We start from the raw sequence: 13,928 nt of genomic DNA on the forward strand, positions 1-13,928 counted from the left end.
CAAAACTGTGCTCGGATAGAGTGAGTAAATATACTTAGTTACTTTCCACCACCGCCGACTGCTTGTTTCCCCCCCCCCGCCGAACGCTCGCTGAACGGGGGGGGGGGCTGAAGCGGAGGTGTCCCTGAACGCCTCACAGTGGGCTGGCCGCCGAGGCGTCTGTCAGAGCCGCTCCGTCCTCTCCCTCCTCCGTCGGCTCCGGCCCCTGAGTCTCGTCTCTCTACGCGGGGAGGCTCGGCCGAGCGTGGGAGAGAGAGAGAGAGAGAGAGAGAGAGAGAGAGAAAGCGATTTCTTTCGCAGGTCTCGGCCATGGACGGCTCGCCCTGACAGAGGCGCGCAGGTCCGGAGTGCGGATATAAACTTACACCTGAATGACTTCTGACCGGGACCAGGCGAAACCGGCGGCTTGCCTCAGGAGCGATGTAAGAAACACGGTCTTATTATTACTTATTCTCACTTCTAACGTCCTCCGACACCACGCATGCCTTTCAACCGCTCCTGTGACCTTTCTCACTCGCTTTTTTTTTTTTTTTTCACACGGGGGAGCGGAAATATCAGCGGCTTCTGTCAAAAAGAAAGCTTGAGTTTTTTCACCGTTTCTGGCTTTTTCTCGCCTCCCATTCTTCCGTTTAGCCTTAATTACGATACCGCTGTACAGATGTGCCACGATAGACTGGCGCTCTTCCTTGCTGTCCGCCGACTATTATGCCCTTAATATTCCCGACGGTGAGTTCACATCGGCCCATTTAAAAGTCTTTATCCTGCTGTGCTTTTGAACATTTCTCTTGAGAAAAGGTGTGTGTCAATTCTTTTTTTAGCCTACCTACACTTTTATTAGTTTTCTCTTGTTCGCGTTGCACCACGGGGAAAGTTGCCAGGAACGTAAAAAAAAAAAGCCGCCTTAAAACGACTACATTTCAACACGTGTGACTTTAACGCTGATCATCTAGAGTCAGACGAGAGAACAACTTGTCAGAAATGTGTTGTTGCTGCTGCGGCTGATGTGTGTGTGTGTGTGTGTGTGTGTGTGTGTGTGTGTGTGGGGAGGGGGGGGACGGACGGGCGACAAGCCCCAGCGCGCCTCCATTCACAGCAGCTCTAGACTGGCAGGGAGTGAGTCAGACCAGGATGAATAGTTGGCGAGATGGAGTCCTTGGAGGACACGGAGCAGAGGGGCAGAGCTTCCCCTTGCATGCGGAAAATAGTTTCTGGCGGTTGTCTCGATCAGGCCCCATTGTTTTTCCAACGAAGACGAGGAAACAGAAGCCCGGCGGCGGCAGCTTTGGATCTGGACGAGCCGTCACTGCTGATCCTTAAATGACTCGCGGGTCGCACAGTTTTTCTCCGTAGAGCATGCAGCTCAGAGATGATGGGCATCAGAATTTCAACATCTCGGATGTCGGATCTGTCAAGTGAGGTCGAGTGTTACTTGCCCCCCCCCAAGGTAAAACAATGTGACCATTTGAACGCATATGTGTAGTAGTCCAGTTACAAGATGTTAGAGCAGGGGGGGGGGACATGGCCCTCATGGCCCTTCTCTCAGTTCATTCAACCCCACAGTGGGTTGTTTTGTCTCATCTTGGTGGTTGGTTTGACATCCTGGTTAAACCTGTTCGTGGAACATCCAGTTGGCTAACCCCTGACAGTTTTTTTGAATTAAGTGTTAGTGAGCAGCATAAGCACTTGCCCCCGTGAGACTGGAGTAGTGAGTGGAGTTGGTTTAACTTTATTTTCTTCTAGATTAATCAGTTAATCCTTCCATCTAAACAAGTGTCCGAAAATGGTGGAGCACGACCATCCCAAAAGCCCGAACGAAGCCTTCAGATGGTTCGTTTTGTCCAATGAAAAAGTCCGACACCCGGAGACATTCAGTTTACCCTCACACGAGACAAAGACAAGCAGCAGATTCTCACGTTTTAGGAGCTGGACCACAGAAAATGTTTGGCCCTTTTTTTCACTTGAAAAATTACCGTCGGTCGACTAATCGATCGTCCAACCAATCACTGCTCTAGATTGGAGCTCGGGGTATAACACCAACAAGCCTCAGTGGATAAATACACACAATAGCCTGCTGTGAAGTGAGTTATATGGCTATGCGTCACCAACATAACAGCGTGGCTGGTAAACCAACAGGTGACGGCGGTTGAGCTTCATAGTAAATCGTCACTAAGACCCTGTGTTGTGGTTAGAGAGCGCATGTAATTCAGCCAGTAACATGGTTTTGGATTGGTCCTTACAAGGCTTGAGTGATATGATGACAAATACTGTATGAGTTTAAGACATTGTTTATACTGTGACAGCCATCCTATTAATAGCTCCGATTAAATGAGACCCCTGTAGGCAGTGCTGAAAAATCAGGGCTTTGCAAACACCGTGTGGCGATATTAGATTTTTTTTTATATGTGCATATTTTTTTCATCGCTGTGAAAATGTGTCTTGATTTGTCGAGCAATCAGCTTTATGGATTAGCCCAAAGTAAACAGTCCTATTTGTTTAATTCATGTATGAACGGTTTCTACATATGGTTTCTTCAGAACATGTGTTATATTATAATATATGTTGATATCCCGTATCATCATAGAATCACATGTACTGTGATAGGGGGTTTTATCCATATTGCTCACTCTTAGTCCTTACCAAAGCCTTGGTTTAGATAGGACTGAGGCTGAAAGGTTTTTGTAAGTGACTCAGGATTTTGCATCTCTCTGTCTAACATGCAAATGAAACTGGGTGCTGAACCCTTCATTACAACCTGAGGCGAATATTGACGATCCTGCCCTTCGTGGGTTTTTTTCTTGATCGTTTATTGAAACGTGAAAAAGAAAAAACTTGAACACTTGCATAAATGTCAGTTCTGTGTTATCAGTTTCAAGAACAGAGCAACTGGAAAATGAGATCTAAGTATTTCTGTCGTTTTTACAAGAATTTATACAGAAAGGAAGGAACAAAAACGGTTGCCATACAAAGAGACAGCACGATCGAATCAAATGAGATCTCTGACGCTGTAGAAAGTGTCGTATCTGTTTCCATAGTCCACCATGAAATGTTCCGTATTCAAAACAACACAATAAACCTCCGAACACTTAAAGATTAACATCACATGAAAATAAAGTCTAAACCTTGCAGTTTGGGTTTTTTCTGTTATTCAGCAAACAGTAGCAGTAGTAAAGGTTTCTGTTCCAGTTAATATGGAAACTGAAATCTCTCTTTCAGTATTCTGAGGTAAGTGACAACACAGAGCACTACATGACAGGTCATTACTTATCCCAGGAACTACTGAAGTTAGTCAATCAGCAGGTTTTGTTTTGCACACCTGAAGGTGATGACAGATGTGTACTTTAAAATCCGCACATAGGAATAGATGTGTTTATATACATGGGCTGCTGCCCAGTGTCGTCTTCATATGTTGCTTTCGTCCTGCAGCCTCTTCGTGCTGATGATGCCGCGTTACCTCCTGCGCTTAATTAATCAAGTGCCTATTGCTTTTTCGTTTATTTGGATCATACAGCTGCTGTGCCAGTCTGCTATTGTTTCCAGTCGATCGTGCGCACCGTGCAAGGTACACACTCATACAAACACGTGGCACACGTTGACAGATTCTTCTACGCATCGACGAGCTTGATTTGCAAATGATCACCTTATTGCGCACACACTGAACACACAGTTCCTGACATGAACACGGAGACACACTTCGGTCTGTCCGCGGTGCTGTTTTTCCCTGCATCCTGTGTGTTCGACCCGGTCTAGTATATCAATGAATTAATAGATGTTGTCACTGTATTAATTCCTTGCCTCACTGCTCGTTTGGCACCAAAACCACCAGAGGATAGCTTTGTAATTAAAGGGCAACGACAATAAGAATGAAGCAGAGAATGTGGTAATTAGAAAATAAATATTTGAGAAGAAATTATTAGACAGTTATGGTCAAAAATGTCCAGTGAGTGCAAATACAGTAGCATTTTTTTTATCTATAACTCTGAGTTGTTATGAAATGATTGATAACAATAAGTCATATGTGGCCTCCCAGAGAAGATAATGGTGTGATTATACTTCCCTTGTGCTGCGTAGCAATATTTGCTTTTCTCGTGAATGAACAGCAGCTGCGGAGTATTGTATCAGAAGAGTGGAAGGTGCCCCCATCAGTGAGAGATCTGCCTCCCAAATAGGATGTGTCTGAGAAATCCTCCGCTGTTTTTTTAATGCCACTACTAGAAAAATTGCCGCTGGATTCTCTCTGGCTCTACCTTTGCCAAGAATTGTCAGTATTTTTCTCATTTATTTCCTGTTACCCCCATTTATCCCAATCAGGACACAGGTCTTCAGTCCTGTTGGTGTGAAAATCGACTTGCTTGCAGCAATGCTTCAAATCCTTATGTATTATCACATTAACCTTTCGGGACTTTCTCTGTCTCTCTTCTCTCCCTCTCTCTTCTCAGTGAGATTCACCCCGCCAAAGCCCAGCTAGGCCATGCTCACACTATGACCGCTACAATGTAAGTGTTTCAGCATAGACCGTCGTCACTGGGGTGGCGTAGGCTAGTTGACTTCATTGACTGTGAAAGCACGGATGTTTGGATTTTTCATGATGGGCGGTTTCCCCCTCCTTTCAGATGAAGTCTTCGGTCTCAAGACTCTAGTCTGAAGGTGGTTGTGTCCTGGTTTTGTGGACAAAAATAACACTAACATTGTCTAGCCTCCAAGGGATCGTTTTGAAATTGCTTTGCAGAATTTGCTAGTTTATGTTTGCAAATCAACACATTTGCAATCCTCGATTTCTTGAATTGAAATCAGACGAAATACCTCATTTATAAATCTGATCTGACAGTCATGAATCATAAAAGTGGAATTCCTTTTCTTTGCGGCCAGGAAACTTTGCAGAGATCAAGGTTTTAACTGGAGCGTGAAAATTATAGGGACACAATTGAATGAAAATATGAATTATTGGAGCAGAGTTTAAGCATAATGTCAGAGTAGGGTGATAACAGCACAGCGCACTAAACGTGGGTTGGGTGATTTGCTGGTGAAAATATGCCTATGCCTGTAATAAAACTGGGCTTAACTTTGGTAAATTGTTAAAAGTGAAATCTTATTTTACAGTGGTATCGCATGGGTTCACAAGTAAGATGCCACCACAGTGAAGGCGTATTATTGACTTACACACAGATGTGTCCATACTCTAGGACAGTGACTCCCAATCAGGTGTCCGTGTACCCTCTTGGGGCACTAATGCAGTTGCTAGGGTGTATGTAGAAAGACTGTGGAGTCGCTCAGCTGGTTAAAGAAATAGAAATTATGATGACACTTTTTTGTGTTAAAGGACCAGCGTGTGGGATTTGGTGGCATCTAGCGGTGAGGTTGCGGATCGCAACCAACTGAATATCCCCTCCCTCACTTCGCCCTTTCCAAGCGTGTAGTAGAACCCACGGTGGCCTTCAGGTAAGGTAAAAATGCGAATAGCCCTTTGTTTTTTCCATTCTGGGCTTCTGTAGAAACACGGCGGAGCAACACGGCAGGCTCCGTGGAAGAGGACCTGCTCCCTATGTAGATATGAAGGGCTTATTCTAAGCTAACGAAAAACACGATGATTCTTAGTTTCAGAGGATTATACACTAAAGAAAACATAATTATGAATATTATATTCTATTTCTGCCAAGAGATCCCGCTAGATCCTACACACTGGTCCTTTAAGAGGAAGATAAACACACAAAAAGGATTACAAATCGCCCTGATAGGGATCTTCAGTATATTTGTTGTGACAATGGCCAGTAAACTCCCAGGTACGACTGCTCAGGACACTCCTCCCACCAACGGAGTCAGTTGTAACGCCTACACATTACTTGGTGCGATTAAAGAGTGAGTGAAAGCTAGTAAATAGGCAAAGAATTTGAAGTAGGTAGCTCAAAGTAATAGATAGTTTGTTGAAACATCAAGCTTCAGCCACTCTAAGTAGTGGTATGAATGCGAAATTGACCAAAGCTACTGAGAAAAAAAGGGACGAAGCCTTGTTATGTCTTGCATATAAATATTGTAACATTATCAATTCTTATGTAATTGATAGTGTTTAATAACATCCACTTCATCTGGTGTTGATGAAGGAGCACTTGAGCTCATTTCCCAGGGATGTGGGGGTACGCAAGACAAAAAGACTGGGGTCCACTACTCTAGGACGAACAAGGTACCAGCCTGAAAGCCAGTAAACACCAACTTCTTGGCACTGGAGTGCTGAAAAAAACCGATCTTTAGAACTGCTGCCCAGTGTCTCGTGTCACAATGTGTCACAAAAGAGACTCTGTATCAGATGAGTCTGTAGAAATGTATGGCTACCAGTTCCTCTGCTTTACAGTGTAACTGTTTCAAACTCGAGTTCTCTGGCACTGGATGTGTCACAGTGTCACCAACTAATGATTTTCCCATAACACCTGCTTTTTTGTAATCACTTCAGATGTAGATATTATTTCTCATTTTTTTTATGGCTGTTGCAATTCCTACAAATCACGCATAACCTGCACCAGTCGGATTTAGAGATGTTTTAACGATATTTGCAAAAAAGCATATTAAACACTGAATACTTTAACCCCTCGTTTACACCTGCACTATTTTCATACAGCACTTTTAAATCAACTATTACTTGCCTTGATACCTGATCCTCATCTATGTTGATTTTCTTGCTTTCCTGTTTTTGCTCTTTGTGCAGCTGCTCTCTCAGTTTTATTTTCTGATTATTTCTCTCTTTCTCTCATCACTCTCCTGTTTTACCTTCTCTCTGTCCATTCGTTCATTGCCTATCCCCTCTCTGTCTCTCTACAGGGATCGGTCTGTAATGTTGACAATCCTGGTGCATATCTTCCTGGTGTCCCATGGTGAGTTCAACCTCCAAAACATCAGATGTGAACTTCCAGCTTGCAGTATGCCTTCTTCCAGCTCGTATTAGTTTTCTTTAGGGTAAACAGACAAGCTTACTTTAGAATCAGTTTGATTCTAAATTTATTTTTTGAGGCAAATGTAATAGAAAATCAAGACAGACACTCCAAAGACAGACATCATGGTGTTTTTTTCTTCAGCCTTACATATTGTACGGTATGTGTCCATTCAGGCGCTTTAGGCACTGCCAATGGATGTTATTGATTAATCTCAATATCCCAAATCAAACGTGAGACGAGACAAGTTGTATGTTTGAAGTATTTTGAAGTTAATTTTTGAGGCTTTGGTCCTGACACTGTTGTTATTGCAGACATGAAAAGCCTTACATGAATAAAACTCATACAATTTGAGAAGTAAAAGTGTCGGTAAAAAAAAATTAGAAAAGGTGAAAAAAGACTTTTTGGCATCAATTTGTTATTTTTTATTTTTGTTATTGCCAAGCATTGGCTAAGTTACAGTTCCACAGGCAGTTAGACCCAACCACCTCAAGCAATGTTTATTGTATTTTATGCCCTCACCCTCCATCAGATAACTCAAATAAGAATAAAGAACCGTTTTAATACCACAAAGAACCATATAAAGATGATTAAAGAACCATCCCCAAAATCAGATGTTCTTTAACTGGTGACGGTTCCTTGTACAACCACAAAGCCTTTTGAAGAACCATTTAATTTTCTGTGAGGAAGTCTGGATGTTAATATTTTTCTGGAGGAGCACAATGTTTAAAGGGCTGAAAGGCTGAAAGGAAAGGCAGAGGTAATGGAGTAGCAGCTTAAACCAGGAGCCAGTTTTTTGCTTGTGTTGTCTTTTCTATAACTGTGCCAAAGTAATCTGACTGAATTGTAGGTGAGGTCTGTGTTGCATGCAACACCCAGTTGAAGGTTTAACTTGTTTTCAGACCCAGGAATAGCAACGTCTCTGCTGCCACCAAATTTTCAGCAAATGAACAAAAAACACTTAAAACCGAATTGATACCGTCAATCATTCTCTCTTCCATCGCCCACTGGATTTAGGGGCTGTCTTTGTTGGTGGTTAAATATTTATTACGTTTCTGTGAAGGGGTTCCTCAGGATTCTGCTGTGGGACCACTTTTGTTCTCCTTAAATATTACCCTCTGTTCACCTGTAAAACATTTTAAATGTAATTTTTTTTTACAAAGATAAGGTAATCTTGTATATTGCAGCGTCATGCCGGTCCCTGAAAATAGACATCCTTCAAAGGAAAAACACAGGTTTTCATAAAAAGTAAATCTTTCGCGTCTGCTTCCTCCACTATAGATTCTGTAGGTACACAGTGCCACGGTTCTTTGAGATTTGAAGTTACATGATATGATTTCTTAGATGGACATGGTAGTAATTAAATCCTGAAACCCCTATTGCTTTTTTGCCAGTTATTGGTAGCGGATTCACCTTTGAAATGACATTTCTATTTAAGTAGTACTTAGGTTTTGAAGAAATAACACTGGTCACGATGTTTGAGTCCATGTAATCTCCCAGGATACACAGGACATCACAGCTTCATACCAGTGTTGACACTTGCATCCTTGAGATTTATTGTGCTACAGTGGGCAGATTTCCCCTTGTGTATGGCTCATTTGGGATCAGCCGCTCAAATGAAAACCACTTTTCTTGGACAGTCGCAGTATGTTATCCACTACCAGGTGTTAGGCCAACGTGTTGACTTTCACCTGGGCTCAAATCAATATGTCAGGTGTTCATTAGCAGGGTCTTTGTGCTCCTCTCATGTTCTTTTTCTGTTTTACTCTGAGACACAGACACAGCTTGCCATAATATAGTGGCTGTTACCTTGCTTTGAAAAAATACAAAAAAATAAAAAATTATAGAAACAAATAGACATTAAATAAAAATGTCCCCAAATGTCCACTGCCTCTACCTAACCCTAACCCCTTAACCAATCAGGCTAAAATGCATATTTTATTTAACTTACATACATCTATACAGATTTTTTCAAAAAAAGGAAATGTTACATTGTCAGTATGTACTTATACATGCATTTTTTATGTATACTCTTTCCTTATGACATCACTTAGCACAATTTTATATCATAACCTAATTTTTCGTGTATATGGGCAAAAAGATGCAACTCATACGGAAACTTCTATGCCTATACACAGAAATTTAAAAACATTGCATTTGGTATTGACTAAAACAAACATTATAAGATATCCATCATACTGCCATGTGACTTGCCTGATGCAGAAAAAAAAACACTAAATTTAAAATAAAACAGTGTAAATCATCAGTTTTTTTATTTTCCTGCCCGTTTGTCAAACCTGAGTCAACCTCTTTGTCTTTCTGTGAGCAGGTGCTCAGTGTTTGGAGCCTGGGGAGGGAGCCTCTCTCCAGGCAGGTGCCCTGGACCTCCCATGGCAGGATGAGCTGTGCTGTGACTCACCTTTAGCTCATGTTAATGGCGAGGGAGGGGGAACGTACGCACCGGAGACAAACCGCTCTGAATCTCACCTCCCACACTATCCCCGCTGCAGCTTCAGGAGCTTGACGACCGCATCACATTCTCATGGGCCCTCTGGTGGTAAGAGTTCATTCGACAGTGGTGTGCAAAAATGATTCTTGACTGATGACTAATTCATCTATCCGTGTTTTTGAGGGTTTTAAAACAAACATTTATCATGGTTTTGTGCAATTGAGATATTTTGATCAGGGCTTGTCGGTCACTCTTGTCTGGGTTGATAAGGCCCTGTTGAAAGAGTCAGTGCATAGGAAGTGTTGTATTTCACACCATGTCTGTATTTCTAACATTTTGAAATCAGACATGAGTCCATCAGTATCAAAATTTGCTTGCCAGGTTGTGCAGTGGCTGAGTCAATTGGATATCGGGCTTCCTCAAAGCCTTTGAGAACCACTTGACAACATGCAGTTCCATCTTATGAGTTTTCTCCAGCTGCAACGACAGACTGTCAAATACCAAACTGAGGCCACTCCTTTTGCTCAGCACCAAACGTCACGAGCCGGACTATCTAACAATTATCATGACTTTGACAGACATCTTGGTTTATGGATTACCTTCAGAGTTTTAATCCAGGGCGTGGGTCACTTGTATCAGTGTTACATCTGCACAACAAGCTTTACATTTCTTTATGATATTGCCATGTGAGGCTGAGGTTTGTGGGATCATTTTTTTCTATTCCTTGTGATGCATCTCTTTTCTTTAACCGAAACAATGGCAGTAGCATCACATGTAATTAAAGACTAACGTAAAAGTTCCGTGGGCAGACTGTAGGGGTAATTCTTATTCATAGACCTATTCACACTTATAGAATGCAAGTGCATTTAGTCCACAGTGAAACTCAGTAGAAAAGTGTATTTCTAGTGCACCTTTAATCTAACTTAAACAGTTTTAACTCACAAGGAGGAACCCCTCGAATTACTTGCGTAGAATATTCAAAAATAATATTCAAAAGTAGCAGGCACATAACATTCAGCTATAGACCATCGGCAGACAAGGAAGTCGATATCGGACAAATCTGCAAAACCCTGGATTACTTTCAATGTAATGTGTTTTTTTTTGCACTTCCAAATGCCAACATTTTTGAAAATCTTGCTTTCTGCAATATCTGCACATGGGCGCTACTGTGGGGTTAACTTTAGGGAAAGTTGCTAGTTATAGCAAATAAATCGTGGTTAAGCTATGGTTAGGACTGAGCAACTAAAACACTTGGTTGAAGTTAGAGAAAGATCTTGGTAATGGTAAATAAAAAGACAGGTCTGTGATGGGACGTGCACTCCGGCGTCCTGCCCGACAGTCAGCCACACCACCCGAACCTTCATGCGGTCACTCTCCGCCTCCTTACACAATGGGTATACTACGTCCTGCTCTGGCACAGGACATCGACATTGGCTATAAACTTCGAGCCGTTAACTCGCCCGAAGGCGGCGTAGGACACTAGGATGCTGGGCTGGCTTTACACACTGCTGCTGAAGTGGTAGTTTCTGCAATTTAAAAAGGTACCCTTTGGAGTGACGGACCCGATGACGGTTTTGTGCTATTCCGTGTTTGACATTGGACAAAATATACAGGCCAAACACTGATCTCTGCATCAGGGAACAAAGGCATAACTGTGTTACAAGAAACATTTAGGTGACACACTTGTGATCAAAAGTAGCAACAGGGTGGCTGTATGATGTGGCTCTTGCTCATCAGAACAAGCAGCAGGATTAGTGTGACACAGCCTCGTGATTATTTGCAGCAGCATCACTTGTCGTTGATGGAGATGCCCCTAAACATCAGCCTGACAGGCTCATTACACATTAATGGCTTTTTATCAGGGTGGGCGACCATGTGAATCTTGTGCTGTGATCTGTTCACATCGTTTGGCTCACGAGATATTCCCTGCTCCTATTATCGGTCATTACAGCAAAATCAAACCAGCTGTTCTTGCTTCTCCCACTTTTCAAAGAAAAGGCTCAGCACCGGTGTTTTATTACAAGAAAAGAAAATAAGAGGGCCATTAAGTTTAAAAAGCAAATGGGGCCAGTTCAGGTGAGTCATAATTATGAAATGCTCTATTGATATTGTCAGCGCGGAGTTGAAGATGCAAGCGAGGCAATATTGAGACATCGGGGAGGCGAGGGGGATTTGTTTGGTTGCATTGATCTCTGAGGCCGTGGGACGCGTCCAAATCAATGGTGATTAGCCAAGACCTTCAGGCTTTATGCGGTGACAATTAAACAGACAGGCTAAAGGCCAGCACTGTGCCTCCTTTGCTTTATGAGGCCTTTAGACAGTCAAGAGTGTGATTCAGCCAGGTGTCACACACACACGCACACACACACACACACACACACACACACACACACACACACACACACACACACACACACACACACACACACACACACAGACACAGCTAAGTCCCCAGGGTCATGTTAAAAATTTCTTACAGTCATTTTTCTTCTTACTTGCATGTTAGTCATACCGATTTCGTTCACATCTTTTGTTGCTCTCAGCACCAAAAATGTCCCCAAGGCAGGTGTGGGTTAATGATTGCAGATGGCTGAGACTGAACAAAAAAGCAGAGGGTCTGACACACATACTAAACTTTCTCCTTCATGTACATGACAATGTAAACCTTATGTATATGAAATTAATTTGGCAGACAGAGGAGGTGGCAGATTGTGATGCGGAAAAATTTAATCCAACCGAAAGTAAAAAATTTGGCACATTTTGTAGACATTTCATATCGCACATGAATAGGTACTTCAGAATGCATGACAGATATTTTCCAGGCTAAGAACGTTCAAAACAATTTAAGGGTTTGAAAAGATTTAAGGGTTTTTAATGTCAATCTGTTGGCGCTCTACTTTGGTCAAGACTGAATGTATCCCAACAGCTATTAGATAGAGTGCCATAACATTTAGTACAGAAATTCATGTTCCCCAGAAGACAAATCCTAAAGACTTTCGTGATCACCTGAGTTCTCCTCTAACAGCCAAGTGCACTAATTACCTTTTACCATTAACCTCACATTAACCGCTAGCATCATAGTAAAACCCCCGATTTGACCGTGAGTGGAATCAGATCTGTAACAATGAATTCCCACCAAAAGACTTCAGAATGAATTCATCGTCATTTGTCTCCTTGTGACCAAATTGCTACGTTGGAGGAGCTCTGTTACTACATTTTGTCTTGCATCTATTGCTTTTCACTCAGAGGCCTATTTCTCAGAAAATTAAGCCGGGCTTCTTTCTCAGAAGCCTTCATTAGGATGTCACACTCAGCTGGTGTATGACATCTGGGGATGTCGCTGATGGTGCCACTAATATGAAAATGTCATTTCTTGTCAGGCTCCTGTTTGGACATACTGTGCAGGATTGATGAAAACTGGGAAAAATTAACTTGTTATCTACAGTCTCGTGGCCAAACATCCGCCACTCTGGATGCTCCACTCATGTCGGTCAGCTTACACCGTGTGTTGTGAGTATAAAGCTGCATCTTCTTACTGTTTTGCTTTTTGCAGAGTGTGTGAGTGAGCAGATAGAGTTGCCCAGAGTTCAAGGAATTAATGTTTCCAATTTCCGTTTTCTTTCTTTTCTGAGCACTGTACGGAATTATTCTGCTGCATGCCAATGAAGATAAGGTGATATGATGAAAAGCTCCAAAATGGCTAATTCATTTACCTTGAGATGAGATTGTTTTGTCAATTTTGAAACATAAGAGGAAAATTTAAAAATGAATGGTTAAACTCTGAAAGATATTTTAGCAAAATCAACCTTCATTGATTAGAGTCAGTGTTGAAAAGCACCACCAAAATAACAAAAAAATCTAAAGTCAATCAAATGTGGCACAGAAAAAGTGAAACAATGTGACAGTTGTCTACTAAATTGATATTAATTGGTCTTATTTTGATTAAATGTTAAAGATACACTTCTTAATAATTCCACATATTGCAAAAAAACAAAACATATAACATGCTTCCACCTTTTTTGCTCCTTTTTGGACATTCAGTAATGTATATATTTTTGATCACGTTTTAATTCAGATATCACATTTTGCTGCACTGAGAAAACACTGTGACTATAGCGTTTCTGCATCCATTTCCAGGTCCCAGACAGATGATTCACGGGTGACCAATGGGAATACTGCGTCCGATAATCCCGTTGTCTGTGAGGCGGAGGATTCCTTCACGTGTTCAGTCGCTCTTGACACTAAAACAAGCTTTGTCACCGTGGTAACTGTCAGCATCTCCAACGCCGTGGCCCTGCGGGTTCTGCTCAGAACTCCTGTCCGACCCGGTAAGATGGCGGGGTTTTATGTCACACAGTTTGCCTTCCCATATTTTAAGATATAAATGGATTCATAGCTAGTGTATGAAACAGTCATAGAAGGAGAATCCATTGTGGAGGATGCAAGATACCAGTTTTCTCTATGGACTGTTGGCTTTGCAGCTGTTAGTATATAATACAGCCTTCAGGAACGGTGTGTGTGCGCGATTCTTGCTTTTACTGAACTGGAAAAACTCTTGTTCC

The 13,928-nt window shown here is 42.0% G+C and overlaps 1 protein-coding gene across 3 annotated transcripts in view; it reads left to right on the forward strand.

Moving 5' to 3' along the window:
• Positions 1-214: 214 nt before the first annotated feature.
• lepr (leptin receptor) overlaps positions 215-13,928 on the forward strand; it is a 32,786-nt gene continuing 19,072 nt past the window's right edge. Inside the window, exons 1-6 of one of the 3 annotated variants that reach the window (XM_040129170.1) lie at positions 215-422; positions 4,437-4,493; positions 6,808-6,860; positions 9,247-9,474; positions 12,747-12,876; positions 13,504-13,694. In XM_040129170.1, the coding sequence (XP_039985104.1) occupies positions 4,480-4,493; positions 6,808-6,860; positions 9,247-9,474; positions 12,747-12,876; positions 13,504-13,694 (616 nt within the window). In that variant the 5' untranslated portion in view covers positions 215-422; positions 4,437-4,479. Of the gene's footprint in view, positions 423-701; positions 727-4,436; positions 4,494-6,807; positions 6,861-9,246; positions 9,475-12,746; positions 12,877-13,503; positions 13,695-13,928 lie in introns of those variants that run through there. The other 2 variants (XM_040129171.1, XM_040129172.1) reach the window with 2 other exon arrangements.

The sequence above is a fragment of the Xiphias gladius genome, chromosome 6, assembly GCF_016859285.1.
Source record: "Xiphias gladius isolate SHS-SW01 ecotype Sanya breed wild chromosome 6, ASM1685928v1, whole genome shotgun sequence".
Lineage (NCBI taxonomy): Eukaryota > Metazoa > Chordata > Actinopteri > Istiophoriformes > Xiphiidae > Xiphias > Xiphias gladius.